Genomic DNA, 19,596 nt, shown 5'->3' with positions numbered 1-19,596 from the left:
GGTGGTGGTGAGTCGGTGGCCGCGAAGCGGCCACCTCCTCCCCACCACCTCCCCCGCCCACCATCCCCTCGCCGGTGCTCGCCCTCGGGCCTCGCTTCGCTCGCTGGCGCGCCTTCGGCGCGCTCACAAATTCCTCCGCACAAACTCAATCCCCTGCTTCTTCCCAAACTCCCACAGATTCTGGATTCCCTGCTCGCTGAGATCAATATTCTTCATATTCGGGGCGTCTTGCGCTGGCGCTTTCGACACTCTAGAAGCGACCATGACGGGATCGGTTTCGAGGATGATGCCGTCGTCTACGATTTCGTCGATTGTGAGGGAGAGGAGGTCGTAATTTTCTAGGAGGGTGCGTTTGTCTGTTGAATTTCTGCGCAGCGAGAGTGAGCGAGTGAGCCAGGGGAGATTTGCATAGGAAGAGGTTTGGTTTGGTGGAGGGCCGCTCATGTGCACATGAAGAGGGAGGGAGACGTACTTTAGGAGGATGCTGAGGGCGTCCCGAAGACATAGCACGACGTTGTACAGCAATACCTCATTCTCACTGGCCTCGCCCACCACATACATCATGACATCGCTCTCCGTCTTGAACACGACCACTTTGTTGTCGTACAATATCACGTCGGATGTCTGCTTCGCTGTCTTTTCTAGCAGGCCCTTCTCGAATGCTTTCTGGGAGGCCAGTGTTGGGTAGGCGGGTTGCGAGGGGCCGGAGCCGGGGAGGTGGTGTGGTTCGGAGTAGTATTTTGCGAAGAGGCGGGGGCTGTTGGAGGCGTTGGAGTCGGGGTAGAGGAGCAGGATGGCGAGCACGGAGGACATGCTGAGGGAGGGCGCCATGGTTGATTGCTAGCTGTGGGATTTCGGTGTAGTTGGGTCGTCGTGTGAGACGCTCGAGGCAGGTCGAAGCGCGTGCTTAGGTACCCGCGACGCCTTTCGATCTCTAGAACCTACTGGACTGGACCTGTAGTGTCGATCTGTTCAGTCGTGGTGGAGTTCAGAGCGATGTCGCGCCCAGTGAGGGCAGGTACGAAGGTCTTTCGCGGTTTCCCTGGGTTGGTGTAGTCGTTGAGACCGCTCCCTTGGAAGGAGAAGGCGTGCACTGGGCTCCAGGCGTTCCTCGGCGTAGGCACGGAAGGGGGAAGGCTGCGGGCGGAGGCAGGTGGGCTGAGGTGTCCTCCGAGCGGCAGGCTGACTCTTGCACAGACTGGGTTTCGCGCTCAGTCAAAGCAAGCTGAGTATGTCGATATCTAGAGTCTTGCCTTTTGTGTTCGAAATGCGGTGAATGGTATCTGGCACGAATCTATTTGTGAGTCTGCAAGGAGCGGAACTTCAAGAAATGGTGGCATGTTGGAGTACACGGCTTGGCACTCCGATGAGGCTCAATTCAGGAACACGCTGTTTCTATTGACACGTCGGGCGAACGTGCCGGCGACACGCATGGCGCTCTTCCCTTATCATAGCTAAGCAGTCCATGAGCACCATTGCATCAGGAGGAATAGACAGAAGTGCTTCAATCATTTGAATTTCCCAGCCAGGAGGAGCATTTCCGACTCCTTCTTCTGGCGATCATAAGGTATATCGTGCCATGCATGACTGCCTGATCCCCTCGAGGTCATTACTATACACGGCTCGTGTCCCGGGTCCAAATATGCCGATGGTGGTTCAAATCTCCCATCTAGCTCTTCCGATGATTTCATGCCATATGCAAATACAATCGCTTGCAGAAAAATCGTTACACCAAAGACCCCTGATCTATCGTCCGTAGTAGTTGTTATATCCCGTCGAGTGTTGCACCCTCTCGCCATACCCAAAGTCATTCATCGTCACACTGTGGCTCGTGCTGTACCCCGGATCAAACCTTGCGTTCGAAACATTCAAAGCATTTGGATTGTATGCTTGGTAGCCCGTCGTGGGATAGGGATTCGACGCCTCTTGGTAGCCACCCGTGTTCTGCCTCTGCACCGGCTTTGGTTGTGACTGGTATGTCGGTGGCTGCGTCGAATATGTGGGTGCCTGGCTCGGCGCTGTGCTGTAGAAACTCGATGCCCTCGTCAAAGCTCTCTGCATAAGCGGTCGTTGCTGCTCCTGTCTCGAATCCTGCTGCTGCAATCGTTGCGAAGCCGCGTCCATTCCCGCACCAAGCGGCAGATTGTGCACACTTGAATCCCGGCTGTGCATCGGGTCCATCTTCAGATCATTACTGTCGCGCATCTTATTGTATCTCCCAAGCGCACTCTGGTTCCGTCTCGCCCGCACATCCAATACGATCAGTGCAATCTGGCACAGCCATCCGATCACCACGAATGCGAACAGTGCCTTGTACTGATTACACACGGTGATGCCGTCCTCGTTACCCCAATTCGCAATGCTGCAGGTGTGTCCCAATGTGCCGTACATATTCCAGATGAGCAGGGCCATGCCGGCCGTCCAAAGGAGGAGGATGGGAACGTTAAAGAGGATGTTGAGGAGAGGCGAGAGGTGAACGCAGAAGTAGAGGATGGTCCCGATGGCGAGGGAGAGCAGCATAAGCACGTCCGCCATGAGCATCTAGACAGTGGTCAGTATCGCATGGAAGGGATTTGTGAGGAGATCACCTACCACTAGGAACGTCCATGGCAGTTTGAAACTATCCTGTGTGAGTTGTACGCAAAAGCTGGCGAGTATGCTGCCAACAATGAGAACGGAAAGCGCCGTGAAGGCTCGAATGGCGTGGAATGGTAAGGGCGGCTGATATGCCGATGGTCTCGTCTTGTTGGGCATGTTGATGGGTATGGCGGTATGGTAGAGGGAATGTCGTTGCCGCTGCGAATAACGCAGTGACCGGTGTCCGTAGCCTGACCGTGCAGAACACGTGGGACTGTGTGTGTCGCTTGTTGGAAAGTGCTCGTGCTCAACAAAGCCCGCTTTGAAGTCCGCAAGAATAATTAGGAAACCAGACAATACGATCAAAGGTTGAAAGAGTGACAGTGTGCTTGTGAGAAAGAAAGACCAAGCAAACAACGACAGTATGGAGGGAATGGATATGCGCCCTGGAAGAAGGCGAAGCCGGTGTCTTCTGAGACAGTTCAAGACTCAGGGACTCCATGCCGCGCGGAGAGGGGAGGAGCGGTGGGCGTCGACTCCGATTCTGATCACCTGACCGGGGCTGAGTTGGTAGATTTTGCGTGTCGCATTGCCAAATTTAGCATTGGGCAGAGCGACAGCATCCTTTGCGTTCATCTCGTTCATGGACGCCCCTCAGCAGTACACACTATATCGACAGCAAGATCATAACAAGACTGCAGGATGTATGTTATTTGATGATTGTTTGCTTTCTTGTATTTCCTGTTTGAGAGCTGCCTATACAAGGCCACAATGAAGCCTCCTGAGCTGTTGGTGCTAAGCCAATACTTTCCTCACACGTCTGGAGCAGACATCGAAGGCGTCTCATCGTAATGGACTCTCCGCAAGCCTGCTTCCAGCATCCGAGCTCCCTCCCATACCACTGCGATATGGCGACAGCGTACTCGCTGATATTCTCGGTCCCGTTCCTGGGGTACCTGGCGGCCCAGCCATGCCTGGCTCGGGCGTGTTCCTTCCGCTGGCAAAATTGCTACTTGGACCTCCTTCTGCAAACGGAAGTCTCTCACCACTTCGAAGCGGTGGCTTCCATCCAAATCTTTGGCCCTTCCGGAAGATCTCCTCGACCATATGCTCTGCCTCTCCTTTCTGCTCGTATTCCTGGTATTTCCGCCACAGCCTTAGTGCCATATGAGCATCCTCGATACTGTCATGTCCGTCGACATTCTGTGCTTCATCCATTGTTTCTTCTTGAATGTACTCGCCAAATACGGCCCACGCAAGGTAACGTAAACTCAGCCTGCGGTTCTTGCTAGGCGAGAAGTACAGGTATTGCGTGTCAATGGTCTGTGATTTTGGGATGTGGATATTGGCCTTGCGGAAGTCCGATGCCAGACCGTGGCCAACGAAGACGCAGCCGAGATTGAGGAGGATCCAGAGCTTCTTGTAGGCCACCTTCAGTGGCACTAGATTGTGCGTCGAACTGATCGGATCAAGGTCGCCCGGTCTGATGCCGGAGTATTGCGTTTTGTAATCGACGATCGTCTCGCTAATAGTGATGTAGTCGTCGATGAACGTGAGACCTTCTGCTGCGCCTTCGCCGCGGAGCACGCTGACCCTTGCAAGACCATTCTTCGCTGGTCGGATTGTTTCTCTTGTTCCATCTGCCTTGACGTCAATCTCAGCCTTCTCAAGCTCGACAAATTCGGTGTCTAGGGCGATGTGCATCCCAGCGTTTGGTGACTCCGCCGAACTCAGCATATGGCATTTCTGGGATGCTGGCACGTTGTTCATGCTGTACGGTAGATGTAGTAGTTGCGTATCGACTGCAGACCGCCAAGTGTCATCGATCTTACCGTGAGCAGTCTTGGCTTGATAGCAAATGATGGATGGCAACTTCCACGACTTGTTGAAATGCGTAGCCTCCCGAGGATCCACCCTGTCCACCAAGAAGTCATTGAATAGGTGCCAGTTGGGAAAGGTCTTCTGACCTTGATTGGTCTTCTTGTTCGATACCTCGGTGTTGATGACACTGACCAGATGCGGTTGCTGACGGTCATCAGTGTCGACATCCGCAACGTAGCCAACCAATTCGTACACAAGCAAATTTGGCGCTTTGTTTCGAACATGGAGGTTGAGGTCGGAACCCTCGTAGATGTTGACTTTGTCACCAAGCATGATTCCGATTTCTTGAGGCAAGAAGTGTGGCGTTTCCCATATCTGTCGAGTTGCCGGAGTCACGATCGCAGTATTGATCATGAGCACATAAGGCAGCTGCCGAATAGTCTTGCGAATAGCCAGCTGCTGATATCGATGACACCTGTTACACCAAGCACGATTCTTAGTCTCTCGCTCAATGCTTTGCTTGAGTATTTGCGAGAACCGGTGCATTCGAGGTCGGTGATCTCTCATATCCGTGACCGTGTAGCTCAGTTCGTGTAGATATGTGCTGGAGTGCTTGGTTGATTCGCTACGACAAACATTACAGCAGATGACCTCGAAGAAATTGGTCGAAAGAATCTCGTCGATGCCATCGCGACTCTGGTTCATCTTCGCATAGTCGTCGGCCATATGCTTGAGAAAGAACCTGTTGACGTGCTGAATGATGTTACCAAGCGGCACTCCTGCTGCAGTGGCCGACGTTTCGAACAAGTTAGAGCTTGCTGCCGCCCGAGACAATCCAAATGTTCGAAGCAAGTTCGTGGCTTGACAGTTCTGACCGGCTGCCTTCTCCATCATGTCGAAGAGGAATCCGAACTCGCACAGCAGACAACTCCCATCAACACAAGACGTGGCTGCATGCTGGAGAGCAACATTTCGTAGCAGCGGAACGAAGCGGTACAGTTGCAGTAACGAATTGATGTACGAATTGCTGATGTGTGTCTCCAAGCCCGAGTATGGTGTCTTGTTGAAGAAGGAGAAGTCAAAGTCGTCGACACCAAATCTACTATATTTGATTTCGACCTTCTTGTACTTGAGCATCCTTTCTTCTTCGGTCTGGGCTCTGCCATTCAAGGCCAAGCCGTTCAACGCGTCCGTCGTGCTTGCAGCTGCCAAGTCGCCCTCCTTCTCCGCAGCGCGCGCCTTCTCACTGAGGAACTTTGGTGCGGGCATCGATGCAGGCACTAATACAGATCTGGTGTTCTCGACTTGGTACCTTCGACCTTTTCGGAAGACATTCTGAGCAACATGACCCAACTCCATTGGTTGTAAGTAATGGGCGAGGTTTGGATCCGGTTGCACTGGTGGTGCGCCGACCTCGAAGACCATATGACTGGGCCACGCGCTGAAGAGACGTTCTGTATAGTACGGTATCCCAACCGCGTTGAGCGGACTGTCCTGCCAATCGACTTGTGGGATAGTCGTCTGATCAGGAGGTGATGCAAATTCGATTTCTTTGCTCATGTTATTGAAGCGAACTCCAGGTTGGGCGCCCCAAAGATATACAATACCGCTTGAATCATTGATGAGCAGTGCATCACCTGAAGTAGAAACCTCGATGCTTTGAATAAATTGGACGTTGGCTTGTCGGAGAGCGACATTGAGGGGGTCCATAAGGTCCAAAACCTGTATTTGCCCTGTTTGTGAAAGGACAATGCTTGTCGTTTGCAGTTTGGGATGCAAGCGAACATGCGCTGCACCAACGCTGAAAGGAATTGGTGACAGCTGAATGTTGCGTGCAAGATCGTACACCTTGGCCAGATAATCTACCATGGGCGGCCCAATATGCCGCGTCGATTGCCCGCATGTAACCAAGTAATCACCCTTGACGTCCATGTCGGTGATGATGTGCGAATGTGCTTTGAACGTCGTCCGCACCGAATAGTCGAGCGGATCGAGAATGTCAACCTCGCCATGCTCGGTGGCGGCACAGATTTGTCGTCCTTTACGAAGTAGCTTGTATGGGACTCGGGCAGTGTGCTGGGAGACAACAACTCCCTTCTCGATATCAACAACAAGAAAACCTGGCTGGGTACTTGCCACGAGAAGGTGACTCGTGCCATTGGTGAAACACATACATCGTAGAAATGTCGTCTGGGGCATTGGAATATGCCATAGCGCTGGACCTCTGCGACTTATCAGATGAATACTGTGGTTCGATATCGACAGAATGCCTCGTTCATGCGAAAGTAACTGATGAATTCGACCCTCGTTAATATGAGCACGAACGGAAGTATACTTCCGTAAGTCTGGTCCATGATGAGATGCGATACGGCCATCCTGAGTCGCAATCCAAACAAGTTCCTGAACGTCGTCGAAGATGGCCGCTGAAGCGGTGCTCGGTGGAATACTTGGTGGGACCGCGACTCGGGCGATCTCATTCCAATCCAAAGCCGCCATGGGCAAGGTCGTCAACACGGGTGCCAGCGCATCAGTTCGGACGGCGACAGCATGCTAGCAGCCCGGTCTGCTGCTTGCTACCAAGCGACGCGTCACCTAGCTCCCACCATCAAACAAGTGTTGTTTGAAGAGCAAATCAAAGAAGAGCAGCAGTGATGGAGATCGATGCACGTTTCCTTAGGCGAGGCAGTCGCCCCGAAGTTGCCTTGTTCTGGTACCCGGAGCTCAGGTTTTGCCGGCGCCGAGCCCGAGATGCAGGTACTGCCGTCTCGTCTTCCACGGCATGATTGCAAGTGACTACACAAAGCAAACATCAGCGCCGCAACACACAGTAGAGCTCACGACCACGATACGGAACCCGTTATAGAGCCGAAGTCGTCGAACGAGTCTGCTTAGGCTCAAGTCACGATTCCTGCGCCGCTCACCCCACCTTCGCTGCGGAGCCACGCCAGCGGATCTGCCTGCGCCAACTGGGGTCATATAAGGTGCGCGAGGCAGGACGATTCCTCCGATCTGAGGCATATCAGACCGTAGCAAGACCAGCCGATCTCAACATGGCGAGCTACGAAAGTGAGCATGCTATTAACTGCCTTCGCCGTCATGAACTAATGGCGAACAGCCGAACATGCGAGCGACGATACACAGCGCACAAGTGAGCGCCCACGGCGGCCGGACCTCTCCTCATTCTTCAGCATGATGTCTGAGATCACAACCGACTCACCACAAGAGCGCAATCGCCCCGGCGCTGTTCCCGTACCAGCCGATATGTCCACAGCCTACCGCACGCTGGCCGATGCCTTTCGAATCATGCAGAGAGACAACGAGAACGCCGACACCGATATGATGGAGCAAATGATTGAGAGTTTGATGAGCTCGGCTGAGCGGCCGCCCACAGAGGTCAAGGGAGTGGAAGAAGAGTGGATCGCCCAATTGGAAAGAGTGAGCGTCAAGAAGCTCAAGAAAGACGCCGACTGTCCCATATGCGGCAATGCATTCTCAGAAGATCCTCATCCGCTGCTTGTGCGGCTGCCATGTCACAAGACACATGTATTCGATCTGGAATGTGTCCGGCCGTGGCTGCTGCTGAATGGGACATGCCCAATGGATCGCATAGATTTCGCCAAGCAGATCAGAGAGCGGCGGCAAAAGCAATTGGAGGAGATCAAAAAGAATGCAGCGCCTGAGGATGAAGAGGAGGAGTGGGATGGTCTGTATGGTTGAGCCTGCTCGTGACCGTAAGCTAGCCCGAGATCACCTGACGAGGTCCGTGTCGACTACTGGAAGCGACCATCATGCGACCTGATCAATCGAGGGTATGAAGCGACCCTTATATAGTTCCACTATGCTGTGCATGTGACTGCAACCCGATGTGAGTTTGGCAATGGCATCACGGTGATGTTGACGTTGGCGTTGCATCCAGGACAAGGAACATCGAGAAGAGGGTGTGCAGACCCAGTTTCGACGTTGCCGCAAGGTGTGACGGCCGGAGAATAATCAGCATAGGGCACAACGGGGAGCAGGGCAGACCCGTTGAACGTTGTCCGAGTCGGATCGTACGTACCCGCAGAGGCTTCACAAGGGCAGGCGTAGACGAGTGTTGCGTCTATTTGCTGTAGACGTTCCGTCTTGAGGAGCGACTACTCGATATGGCCCAATCGTCGGGCCAGAATGCCTGCCAGAGGGAATAAAGCGCTGGCGAATCAGTATTCAGAAGTGCCATGTTTCCTATTTTCTCGGCAGCGCGATGTTACCAGTGGATGCATCTGGCGAACTCCGTCGAGCTGCACATGTCCTCTTGGAGCCGTCGCCACAATGTAGGCAAGTGGACTTGGTTATCGCACTTTGTTGCGTCCGCTCTGCTCCAAGCAATCCTTCTTGATTGACTCTTACGTCCTTGGCTATGACCTTCAATGGGATCAATGGTCATAACGAGTGCCACGTGTTGAAAAGATTCTCAGCTGAGATGTGGCGTTGAGGCTGAGCCACGATCTAGTCGGGCTTTCAATCCGAAGATCTTTAGCCAGAAGCATCATGCGATAGGCGCGCATTTAGCTGGAGTACAAGGCTGGCTGCGCCTAAATGGCTTCGAGTCTAGGCAGGAATAGGCGCGGCTGTTGCCAGTATAATTTTGCCACAGTCTCCAGTACAGTTGGAAGCCACGGCCCGAGGTGGACATTTTTTGGCTCAACACGAACAATTGGCCCTCATTCTCTTCGCATTTCGAATGGCCTCATCCAATCCTGAAGAGCACTGCAAGTATTGCGGCTTTTTGCTCACAATGATCCCTGTCCTGTGGCAGAAGCTTACGACTTCACCAGTCGCTTGTCGCTGTTCCACCCCTCGTCAGCTCCGCCGCCTTCGATCAAGGGCTGCCTCAGGATTCCCTTCTCATTGCATGCGTTTCTTGCCGCTATGACCCGCTTCGCGATCGTCTCTGGCGATGTTGAGTAGTCATCAACGCTATGGCAGATCCAGCATGATGGCCACAGGCCGCCCCATCTGGCTATGCCATTCACATGACGGTATCCCGAAGTCACGCCCATACTGGATCAAGCATGCTTCCACCTGAGCAGCGGATTGTACCAACCGACACTCTATCCCACGACAATGATGACTTCGTCTTCCCATATTCGGCTTACCTGAACTTGCCAGTCTCGTCTGACTTTGCTAACGTCCACGAGGCTTGAAAGCATTCGCTGACTAGCTAATGCTCGGTGGCCTGTCTCCAGGTCCTATACACGAGATCTCGCTCCATTTCTTCTGCGATCCACAGGAGCAGGAATATTCTCAAAAGCCTAGGATTTCCCTTCTATACCCAGTATACAAGTCTCATACTTATCCTGCGGCCCGTGGCGAGACCAGAAACGATTCACGTGCCCTTCGTACCCCCATATTCGGCTCTTCCGAGGTGCAGTGGCGATCTTTGGCAGGACCCGGCCGATCTTGGTCTTTGATGTACTTCGCCATACTCTAGTCACATGTCCCAGTTCTGCGTCACCAAAAGTACCGATTCTACGCTTTTTGGTCCGGCACTTGTCTTGCATCTGTACCACAGTCTCTAATATACGACTCCTCGACGTTACAACTTAACTCTATTTGGGTACAAACGTCTTTCGGCTTCCGTGCCGCACCACATCGCCACCTATACTCCTGTTCAGCGGAGAATATATCGACTGTTGTCTTAGTGATGCATTTGGACACAACGACATCGAGCTATCGTTTCTGCTCTTCGGGACTGCAGGTCTGCTGGACGGTCTCAGTCGAGAATGTCACACCGGTCGAGAGTAGGCCCTGGTCGTAACAATGATTCAGCTGCTCCGACTACCACCGTGCCACGAAGTGGAATACCGGTCCGCCCTCGTTTGGATACTCGAACGACATCAACTGAAACAAGACGACCAGGTCTGCCATCATCACCGAGAGATCACTTGAGATCACCGTCCATAAGGCAGCAAGGTTCCGCGAGGAGTTCTCCAAGCCTTCCATCGTCCAGAACACCCAAGATCCCCTCTCCCATGTTGCCGTCCTCGTCTATCTCGCAAAGGATGGACGACGCAACAACATTCGCCGCAGAGGATGTGCCGATCTTGTTTGAAGAGACGTCGCTCTACGAGCCCTTCTTACCAACTCCAAACTTCTCTCAATCTTTTCTGGGGCCCGACAATGATACTGTCTTTGGGATAGCCATGCCATCCACTAGTCAGTCCCATCATCAAGGCGAACTTCCCTCACGTTTGATTCCGGAGTTGCGAGCTTTGGCACAACACGTACCAAAGCAAACTAGGCCGCCGGGCCCGCCATCTGTCAGTACCGTTGGCAGTCCATCGACTCGATTTACCGAGTCTCCGGCGCCATGGAGCGCTGGCACAGCCACAACCACTCCTTTATCGTGGTCATCAGCGTCTCCAGCTCTGACACAGACTCATGGCCTTAGGACTCCTGATAGGAACAAGACTGTCCCACAGCCTACACCTCCACGATCGCGGCTACCGCGACTTCCGATGAAGCCAAAACCTGCGACGCCGTCAAGGGACGAGCAGCCAAGCAAGACAAAGCCAGCTGTTGCTGAGAAGCCACCGCGGCCGAGACGCAAGAAGTCCATCCTTGATGGAGCTCCACCTACGCCACCGACAAGAACTTCTTCCCGGGGCGGACGGAGTGCCAACAGTAGTATTGATGATACCCTCTCGAGGACAACCCCTGCGCGGCCGTCCACTGCACCATTGTCTGGACAAATGCAACGGGCTACTACACAGAATGATCCACAACTTCGACGTATGCCCAGCTCTGGACTATCTGGAGCGCATGACAACTTACAATCGTCAATAAGTGCGGCACCCGCTCGGCCTAGCAGAAGTGGAACACTGGATCTTGGCGAAAGTCGACCCGCCATCATAAACACTCATCGAGCAGGCTTTAGTCCGCAGCAGCGCCAGTTACTGGAATCAGGATTCGAAGAGGTCACGCGACGAACGCAGCCGACACTTTCCAGCGGAGCGGCCTCCGACTCGGAACAAAGCACTCCGGGTGATCGAGTACGACGATCTCCGAGTCGACTGGGCAAATTCTCTCGTCTGAAGCTGTTTGGAACCCGAGACCATGGACCGAGGCAAGGGAGCCCAATAAACTTCAACGCCGTGGTCCAGCCGCTGGTACAGGTCATGAGGGATATTCCAAACGTGGCAGACGAGATCGTAAGCAGTCTACAGAAAGCTCCGCAGTCGCCAGTGAGAGTGAGCGGTCACAGAGCAGCACCAGACGCATACCATTGTTCTCGCACTCCAGGAAAGGTAGCACGACGTCCAGAAGGACAAGTCAAGCCGATCTCGATGAGTTCGCTGTACCACGGTTGAGGCCCGTAGTCATGCGCGGAGGCTCGCAGACGAGTGTCGCCTCTGCACCACTCACGCAAGTCGCGTTCTCTCCGCCAGGTAGAGATGATGTCCCGCGCATGGCAACGACACCGCCTACAGATGTTTACCTACAGTCACTTGGTCAAGAGACTCGAATCCAACCAGCGACTATGCCTGCGACGAGCCACGACATGCGTTCTGGACAGAAGACGTTGGCGGCACGGCGGTCTCAACGCTTTCAGGGAGCATCACCGCCGCGTCTACCAACACCCATACGGATTGATCACTCGGCCTCACAGCCAGCTGTAACGAGCTATGACACGACTGTCTCCTCGAACATGTCATCTTCTGGACTGTTGTCTACAGCCTCAGGGCAGTACGATATCGACCCTACTTTGCTCAGAGACAAAAAGGACCGGCGAAAGTGGTGGAATCCCTTCCGTTCCCGACGATCATCGGCTACAAGTGCAAAGCCTGCAACAGTCCGTACTCCAGGACCGGAGATGGCTGTGAGTATTGCAGCCGGCCCAGCTCCACGGACCATTCCATACTACGCTATGCTTGAGTCTGAGAGCGAGCTCAACCAGGCGGGTGTGGGAAGACCGGCGCCAGTTGCCAGGATGCCAACGCCTCCAAGTCCGTCGCCAGAGGACGAGCCTGACCGAATGAACCTGCCGCGAGGTCGAGAATCGGTCCTTCTGCCAGCGGCTCCTTCGACGGACAATCTTCCACTGATTGAGGAGCTGCATCAGCGCTCCGCCTCACCACTCAAGCAGCCTCGCCTTGCCCAGGTAGGAAGAATACCGAAAGTCGCGACGAGAATTGAACGCCAGCACACCCCAAGTCGGCAATCTTTCTCTCAGCCTTTCTCCAAGCCAACGAGCCCAACTCCACAGCAGCACGCTTTTGTCGAAGAACCACCTCAACTCCAAATCCACACTGATGTCCTTCCCAGTCGGCCATTCCGAGAAGCGGACAATCTGAGTGCCAAGCCTTTCAGCGCTCCTGCACGAGCGCAAGCACAGCAAGTGTTCTCCGCCGAAACAGCTATGCTGCCTCTCGAACCTGTGGGATCGATCTCGCACACGGATAGATCAAGTTCGAGCGTTTCAGCAGGATTGATTAGCGTCATGGGTCCGGCGATCGTCCCAGCTTACACTGAACAAGACATCCAGCCACTCTCGCCAGAAACAAGGGTCTCAGTGATCGACACCGAAGATGTGTGGAATGAGTACGACGACATCATCGACCATGTCATGTCTCCTTCGCGCTCACGTGATGAAGTCCCTCCCGAGCTTGGAGGCAGGCAATTGCCGAGAACGATTGTTAGCACAGAGTATGGTTCGCCTGTGATGAAGGGTGTAGTGTCGGCACGACCTGTGTCTCGAGGCAAGATGCCGGTCCCGGAGCCCAGACAAGCCTTCCTAGACTTGCCATTGGCAGGCACCGACTCGCCACCTGTCATGCTCCCTTCGCCATCTCTACCATCGACTGCTGGGGATGAGATCCGCCTCCGCCGCTCGCGCATCATCTCCGCTCTGCATTCATCCTACAATCCTACCTCGCCCTTCTCCATGCGCGAATTCCTCAAGGACTACAGCGACAACCCAGCATTATCGGAACGCCTCAGTACTTCCACAGCAGACGCCCGCTCGACGCTCATTGCTGCCGCTCACTTCGACACTGATCCAGTTCGTGACGATCACCAGCACAACGCCGCCATGCTTGACGTCGTCTCACGAGCGCAGGATCCGATCAAGCAATCCGAGCTGCACTACGCCTCCCTCGAAGTCTCTCGCTGGCTCTCTTTTGGCCGTGTCCTCTTCTCACCTGCACAGGACGAGATCTTCACCCTACCCGACCGTGCCGTGCTCGTGATCGATGGACTAGGAAACGAAGACTGGGCCATTTACTGCGCCGTGACCTACGAATCCACCAAGGCCGTCGTCTACGACCTCAAAGAGACCAATCATTACAGGAAGCAACCATCTGCACAAGAACTCGAGCATCTTCCACCCAACCTCCGACGCGCCGAGATCGCCAGCTTCTCCGAACGCTTCCCATTCCATACGGCTTTCTTTTCAGTCATTGTGCTGCGCTTTCCGCCCGCAATGTCAGAAGCCACGATGAAGAACGTCATCACCGAATGCCGCCGCATTCTCGTGCCTGGCGGGCACATCGAGATCATGTTGCTTGATCTGGACTTTGTCAACATGGGCGTGCAGACGCGGCGAGCGGTGCGCGAGCTGAAGATGCGCATGACTACCAAGAACCCTGACGTAAATCTGAAACCTACGATCGACCACTTCCAGTCTGTTCTGGGAAGTCGTGGATTTATGGGGCTGAGTCGCTGTATCGTTGGCGTGCCGGTCGTTGGGAAGGCGCCAGGGAGTACAGATTCAAGCACGAGTAGCTCGAGGGGCAGCGGCGATCAATTCAACCCCAAAACTGGATCTCCAAGCAAAAAGAAGGGCCATGGGCGGAATTTCTCGTTGAGCGATCTGGTCACGGACAGCTCGGAGCGAGCAGATGCTCAGATCGGGCGGATGGTGAGCAAGACGGCGCGGAACTGGTGGCAGCATTGCTATGAAGCTTCTGTGCTGCCGCAAGGGGACGCGAGCAAGAGTATCTTCGCGGAGAAGCGGGTGCTGCAGGAGTGTAAGGCGAGGGCTTCGAGTTTCAAGTTGCTGATTGCGTATGCGCAGCGGCCGGTGTTTGAGAGTCAGGCGATTGGGAGTAGGAGGCGGACGGCGAGTGAACCAAGTCAGGGTATGGTATCGACGGCTGGGACGGAAAGGAGGAGGAGATCTTGAAGGCCTTCGGCTGGGCGCGACGGAGGGACCTGGCATTTCACTTCGACTATCGAGGCCTGGCACTCGACACATTTCATCCTTCAACATCAAGCTTACGAAAACGACGTCAATGAACGAGATGAATGCAACGACACATATCCCCTGACGCAGCGAGCGATTGATTTGCACCAAAAAAAGTTATCTTTCGGGATTCCCATACTGAAGCGAGACGAGATGGATGAGAGGTAATGACGTGCCCAGTGCTGGACCACGGGTGAACAGTTGTGTCTGTAAAAGTAGTCGATACAAACTACAGACATACACGGCGCGAGCCACATATAAGACGATATACATAACTAAATCTGATGTTCTGCTGGCAGACTGCACTGAAGCTTTCCGTGCAATTATGCAATTATATTTCCATCAAGACCTTACGCAAGCCGGATGACAAAACCCTGTGCATGACTCACCCCTTTGTGCTCCCTGAGATCTGTCTCTTGTCCGCAAATTTGGGTGATGAATCTTGAGCGGACTGCGTCTTCGAGCAGCCGTGTCGCAAGCGAGTCACTCCCGTCGTCGGCATAGGAAGCAACCGGATCAGGCATTCAGGCAAACACAAGAGGCGGCATGTTGAGTCACTGATCTGAGGCGCCCGGATGTAGCCGATGATTAGGCGCGTGCAGGCACCCCCTAGCGCCTAGGACGTTTCAAATGACCCCTGCTTCATCCCACTCCCTTGAGGCTACTGAGCCCACCTCATCCCCAGTTTTTGACCTACAGAAGATCATACCAAATTAGTTCTTAACACGTGCATTTAGCAGATATCGATGAGATCTCACCTTCTCTTGTCATGTCCGCACCTTTAGTACATCGCAATTCGAATTCCATCTCTTCCCAACACAGCGACGCCACTCCGACACCACAAGCAGAACAACAACCCGTCGCCCCTACACAAACAGCGCGGCCCACAATCGCCCAGTTCCTTAGCCGAGTCACATCTCCTGGCACAGTTCTCTACCAACACACGCAGATACAACCTCCCGGTATAACGTGGGCACAAGAGGTTTTGAAGAACCCACAAAACAACGCCATGGATAATCGACGGCATCCTAGTTCTTTCCAGCAGCTGGAGAAGGTATGTGGTCACGGCTCAGATGATGGAAGGCGGGGCTAACAATAAGACAACAGTTGGGAGAAGGCACATATGCTACCGTAAGAATCCCCCGACCCACGATGACCAATTATGGCTGACTCGCACAGGTCTACAAAGGCCGAAACCGACAGACCGGCGAACTCGTCGCCCTCAAAGAAATCCACCTCGACAGCGAAGAGGGCACCCCCTCAACCGCCATCCGAGAAATCAGCCTTATGAAGGAACTGAAGCACGAGAACATAGTCACCCTCCACGATGTCATCCACACAGAGAACAAGCTCATGCTCGTCTTCGAGTACATGGACAAGGATCTCAAGAAGTATATGGACTCCCGCGGCGAACGCGGCTCACTCGACCACGGCACAATCAAGCGCTTCATGCAGGACTTACTACGAGGCACCGCGTTCTGTCACGAGAATAGAGTCCTCCACCGCGATCTCAAGCCTCAAAATTTGCTCATTAGCACAAAGGGACAACTCAAGCTGGCGGATTTCGGTCTGGCCCGTGCGTTTGGCATTCCGGTCAATACCTTCTCCAACGAGGTCGTCACGCTGTGGTATCGGGCACCGGATGTGCTGTTGGGCTCGAGGACATACAACACCAGTATCGATATCTGGTCGGCTGGCTGCATCATGGCGGAGATGTACACTGGACGACCACTGTTCCCTGGGACGACAAATGAGGATCAATTGCAGAAGATCTTCCGGTTGATGGGAACGCCCTCAGAGCGGACATGGCCGGGGATTGGGCAGTTGCCGGAATATAAGGCTAATTTTCCTTCGTATGCTACACAATCGCTACATATCCTCCTGCCGCAAGTCGACCAGTTGGGCCTGGACCTGTTGGGAAAGTTGCTGCAATTACGGCCCGAGAACAGGATATCTGCCCAGGAAGCACTTCGACATCCGTGGTTCAACGACCTGAACAACTACGGAGCTGGAGGCCCGCCGAATATGGGGCATACTGGCATCATGGGCAATGCATATGGTCAGCAAATGGTTCAGCCACAACAACAATACTAGGAGTAGGATCCTCGGGTGGGTATCGCGATCTGCATCCGGTGTATGCTCTGCGGCCCGTTGCCAATGAGTATTGGGAATGTGTTCTGTTCGACGACACAGGGAGGATTGTGCGGAGGAGCTGAGTGTAGGCGAGGTCCGAAAGTTGTTGTGCATTGGGAGGAACATACCGCAACATGATGCGGAACTCCTGAAGAGACATCTAGGAAGGCGATCTGATTACCAGGGGCCGCCTCAGCCGTGTGTTTTCCCGATGAGCGACCGAACAAGACTGCAGAAATGGAGAACGTGGGTTCAAGTAGTCCTCACTGGAGAGCCTCAGCTTGCCAAGCTGCTGGAGACGATGAATGAGGTTGAACAGTGGTCCACGCTATGACTGCGGTCTGATGCGGTGGTTCATTCACTGTTTCAAAACACGCGGTCGGTGGTGTTTGCATGCCTGGGCCAGCGATTATGAAACATCTCGATTTGACGAGGCACGAGGTTATCAGTTGGACGAATGCCATGTACTACTACATAGCAGACAAATCGAAGGGGGAGTTCGAAAGAGGAAATTCATCTTTCCTAATCAAGGCTCTATCTGTTCATCCTGTGACCTCGAAGTGCGCTTTCGATCTCCCTCGCGGCGCTCTTGCCTGCCCCAATTTGAAATTATCTTGAGTTGAATGGTTGTGAGCAAGGGGCCGATGGGGGTGAGCGAGGCAAGTTTTGTATAGTGATGCATAAGGAACTTTCGCGACGCCGTATTTATACTGCAAGCGAAGGAAGCACCCTGCGCACCTTCTCTGTTGAGCAGTCGCCGAAAAAGCTGCGGAGGACTCCCAACACACCTCATCCCGACCTTGTATAGTGTTGCCGTTCCTTTCTTTATCAGCCTTCGTTGTTGCACCTTCTACCTCTGAGACATCGCCATCATGATGTCCAGAGCTTGCCTTCGCGGCTTCGGCCTCACCGCAGGAGCTTCACGGAGACAAGCGACCTATCTTACGGGCTCCGCGGCGAGCAGGAGGACGGTCACCACAGATGCCGCGAGCTCACACGCCGAGAAGGATGATGTACCAGATGTGAGGACTGCACAGACCGTGAGCTGAGCTTGACTGACCACGTGTACAGGACGATGAGGCACCCTTTCCCGTCAAGCTCTCCGACGAGTCCTTCGAGACATACGAGCTCGACCCTCCCCCGTACACACTCAACACTACCAAGAAGGAACTGAAACAGATGTACTATGACATGGTCGCTGTCCGGTCAGTGTTGCTCATGCTCCCGAACCTCCACAGCGCATACTGACCTGTCGCAGACGAATGGAAATGGCCGCCGATCGTCTCTACAAAGAAAAGAAGATCCGCGGCTTCTGCCACTTGTCAACCGGTCAAGAAGCCGTCGCCGTCGGTATCGAGCACGCCATCACTAAAGAAGACGCCATCATCACTGCCTACCGCTGCCACGGTTTCGCCCTCATGCGCGGCGGCACCGTCAAGTCTATCATCGGCGAGCTCCTTGGTCGACGGGAAGGTATCGCGTACGGTAAGGGTGGGTCTATGCACATGTTCGCCAAGGGCTTCTACGGTGGCAACGGTATTGTGGGCGCGCAGGTGCCTGTTGGTGCAGGTATTGCGTTCGCACATCAATATACTGGCTCCAAGACTACGACACTGGCGTTATACGGTGATGGTGCGTCTAATCAGGGCCAAGTCTTCGAGGCATTCAACATGGCTAAGCTCTGGAATCTGCCTATCCTCTTCGGCTGCGAGAACAACAAATACGGCATGGGCACATCAGCGGCGCGCTCCTCCGCGTTGACCGAATACTACAAGCGTGGACAGTACATACCCGGTCTGAAGATTAACGCCATGGACGTCCTGGCTGTGAAAGCTGCGGTCCAATACGGTCGCGAATACACAGTCGAGGAGAAGGGTCCCCTGGTGCTCGAATACGTCACATACCGATACGGTGGTCACTCCATGTCCGACCCCGGCACAACCTACCGCACACGTGAGGAGATTCAGCGGATGCGCTCAACGAATGACCCCATCGCTGGCCTCAAAATGAAGATTCTGGACTGGGGTGTCTGCAGTGAAGACGAGCTGAAGGGTCTGGACAAGAAGGCGCGTGAGGCGGTGGACAAGGAGGTTGCGGAGGCCGAGGCTATGGATGTGCCGGAGACGACGCCGCAGGTGTTGTTCGAGGACATTTATGTTAGGGGGTCGGAGCCGCCTTATCTCAGGGGACGGACGCCGGATGAGACCTTTTACTGTGAGTTGCCCCTCACAAGCGCGCTTGTGACAAGTGTATGTGCTAACGTGTGGTGCTACAGATGACCAAGCCGACATCAGCAAGACCCGATCGCCGCCGGCGGGACACCCGGAGGCCAGCATGCGTAGCGCGAGTGCTTGAACAGATTTCGATTGCTTGAGTGTAATTTACAATACCAGGGTCGGCGGTGCTTGCGGAAGATCGATCTCATGCCCGAGCACCACCAGTCGCTCTCACAAGCGTTGGTGAAGGATATGCAGAACGTTGGCGAGGTCGTTGGCGATCAGATTATCAATGGGCGAGGCTATCTTGGTCTGGGAATGAGCATTACTTAGCGACAGTGCAAGCGTGTTTATATTGTTCCCAAGCCTGCTTCCTTCACCTCCCTTCTTCACAAGGTTGTCGACAACGGAGCTACAGCATTTGAGCGGTCGAAAACTGCCAGCCAGGGCGACTTCACCTGTTTTCGAAGCTTGCATCAGAAACCTGAACAATGCGATGCTGACTGTCATTATCTGAGCTTGGGGACGGTGGGTGGGGGAGGTGGTGGGGAGGGGGTGCTCGCTTCGCCTACTTATCTGCTGCATCTGCTGCATCCATTGCATTTGCATCTGCATCATCTGTGTCAT

At 54.1% G+C, this 19,596-nt stretch overlaps 7 protein-coding genes across 7 annotated transcripts; 4 read left to right on the top strand and 3 right to left on the bottom strand.

The window, feature by feature from the left end:
* Positions 1–127: 127 nt before the first annotated feature.
* Positions 128–831, bottom strand: AB675_7249 (putative coatomer subunit zeta; the record flags this gene model as incomplete). Its single annotated transcript, XM_018147603.1, has 1 exon — positions 128–831. A coding segment is annotated over one exon (704 nt), but the record flags the coding sequence as incomplete, so codon positions are not given.
* Positions 832–1,746: 915 nt separating this feature from the next.
* AB675_7248 (uncharacterized protein) lies at positions 1,747–2,754 on the bottom strand (the record flags this gene model as incomplete). Its single annotated transcript, XM_018147602.1, has 2 exons — positions 1,747–2,541; positions 2,593–2,754. 2 exons carry the CDS (start codon positions 2,752–2,754, stop codon positions 1,747–1,749), a joined length of 957 nt encoding a protein of 318 aa, XP_017994284.1.
* Positions 2,755–3,420: 666 nt separating this feature from the next.
* AB675_7247 (PAB-dependent poly(A)-specific ribonuclease subunit pan2) lies at positions 3,421–6,894 on the bottom strand (the record flags this gene model as incomplete). Its single annotated transcript, XM_018147601.1, has 2 exons — positions 3,421–5,425; positions 5,711–6,894. The coding sequence occupies 2 exons, from the start codon at positions 6,892–6,894 to the stop codon at positions 3,421–3,423; spliced, it is 3,189 nt and encodes a 1,062-aa protein (XP_017994283.1).
* Positions 6,895–7,448: 554 nt separating this feature from the next.
* AB675_7246 (putative RING finger protein) lies at positions 7,449–8,115 on the top strand (the record flags this gene model as incomplete). Its single annotated transcript, XM_018147600.1, has 2 exons — positions 7,449–7,464; positions 7,514–8,115. 2 exons carry the CDS (start codon positions 7,449–7,451, stop codon positions 8,113–8,115), a joined length of 618 nt encoding a protein of 205 aa, XP_017994282.1.
* A 2,324-nt stretch (positions 8,116–10,439) lies between these two features.
* AB675_7245 (uncharacterized protein) lies at positions 10,440–14,560 on the top strand (the record flags this gene model as incomplete). Its single annotated transcript, XM_018147599.1, has 2 exons — positions 10,440–11,588; positions 11,642–14,560. The coding sequence occupies 2 exons, from the start codon at positions 10,440–10,442 to the stop codon at positions 14,558–14,560; spliced, it is 4,068 nt and encodes a 1,355-aa protein (XP_017994285.1).
* An 829-nt stretch (positions 14,561–15,389) lies between these two features.
* Positions 15,390–16,714, top strand: AB675_7244 (Negative regulator of the PHO system; the record flags this gene model as incomplete). Its single annotated transcript, XM_018147598.1, has 3 exons — positions 15,390–15,674; positions 15,728–15,751; positions 15,800–16,714. The coding sequence occupies 3 exons, from the start codon at positions 15,390–15,392 to the stop codon at positions 16,712–16,714; spliced, it is 1,224 nt and encodes a 407-aa protein (XP_017994280.1).
* A 914-nt stretch (positions 16,715–17,628) lies between these two features.
* Positions 17,629–19,108, top strand: AB675_7243 (Pyruvate dehydrogenase E1 component subunit alpha, mitochondrial; the record flags this gene model as incomplete). The annotated part of the gene is made up of 4 exons (XM_018147597.1): positions 17,629–17,775; positions 17,825–17,958; positions 18,012–18,967; positions 19,029–19,108. The coding sequence occupies 4 exons, from the start codon at positions 17,629–17,631 to the stop codon at positions 19,106–19,108; spliced, it is 1,317 nt and encodes a 438-aa protein (XP_017994279.1).
* Positions 19,109–19,596: the final 488 nt, after the last annotated feature.

This window comes from Cyphellophora attinorum (genome assembly GCF_001299255.1).
Source record: "Cyphellophora attinorum strain CBS 131958 chromosome Unknown Contig67, whole genome shotgun sequence".
Lineage (NCBI taxonomy): Eukaryota > Fungi > Ascomycota > Eurotiomycetes > Chaetothyriales > Cyphellophoraceae > Cyphellophora > Cyphellophora attinorum.
The sequence above is the reverse complement of the archived record's forward strand: the minus strand, read 5'-3'. Positions and strand labels throughout refer to the sequence as shown.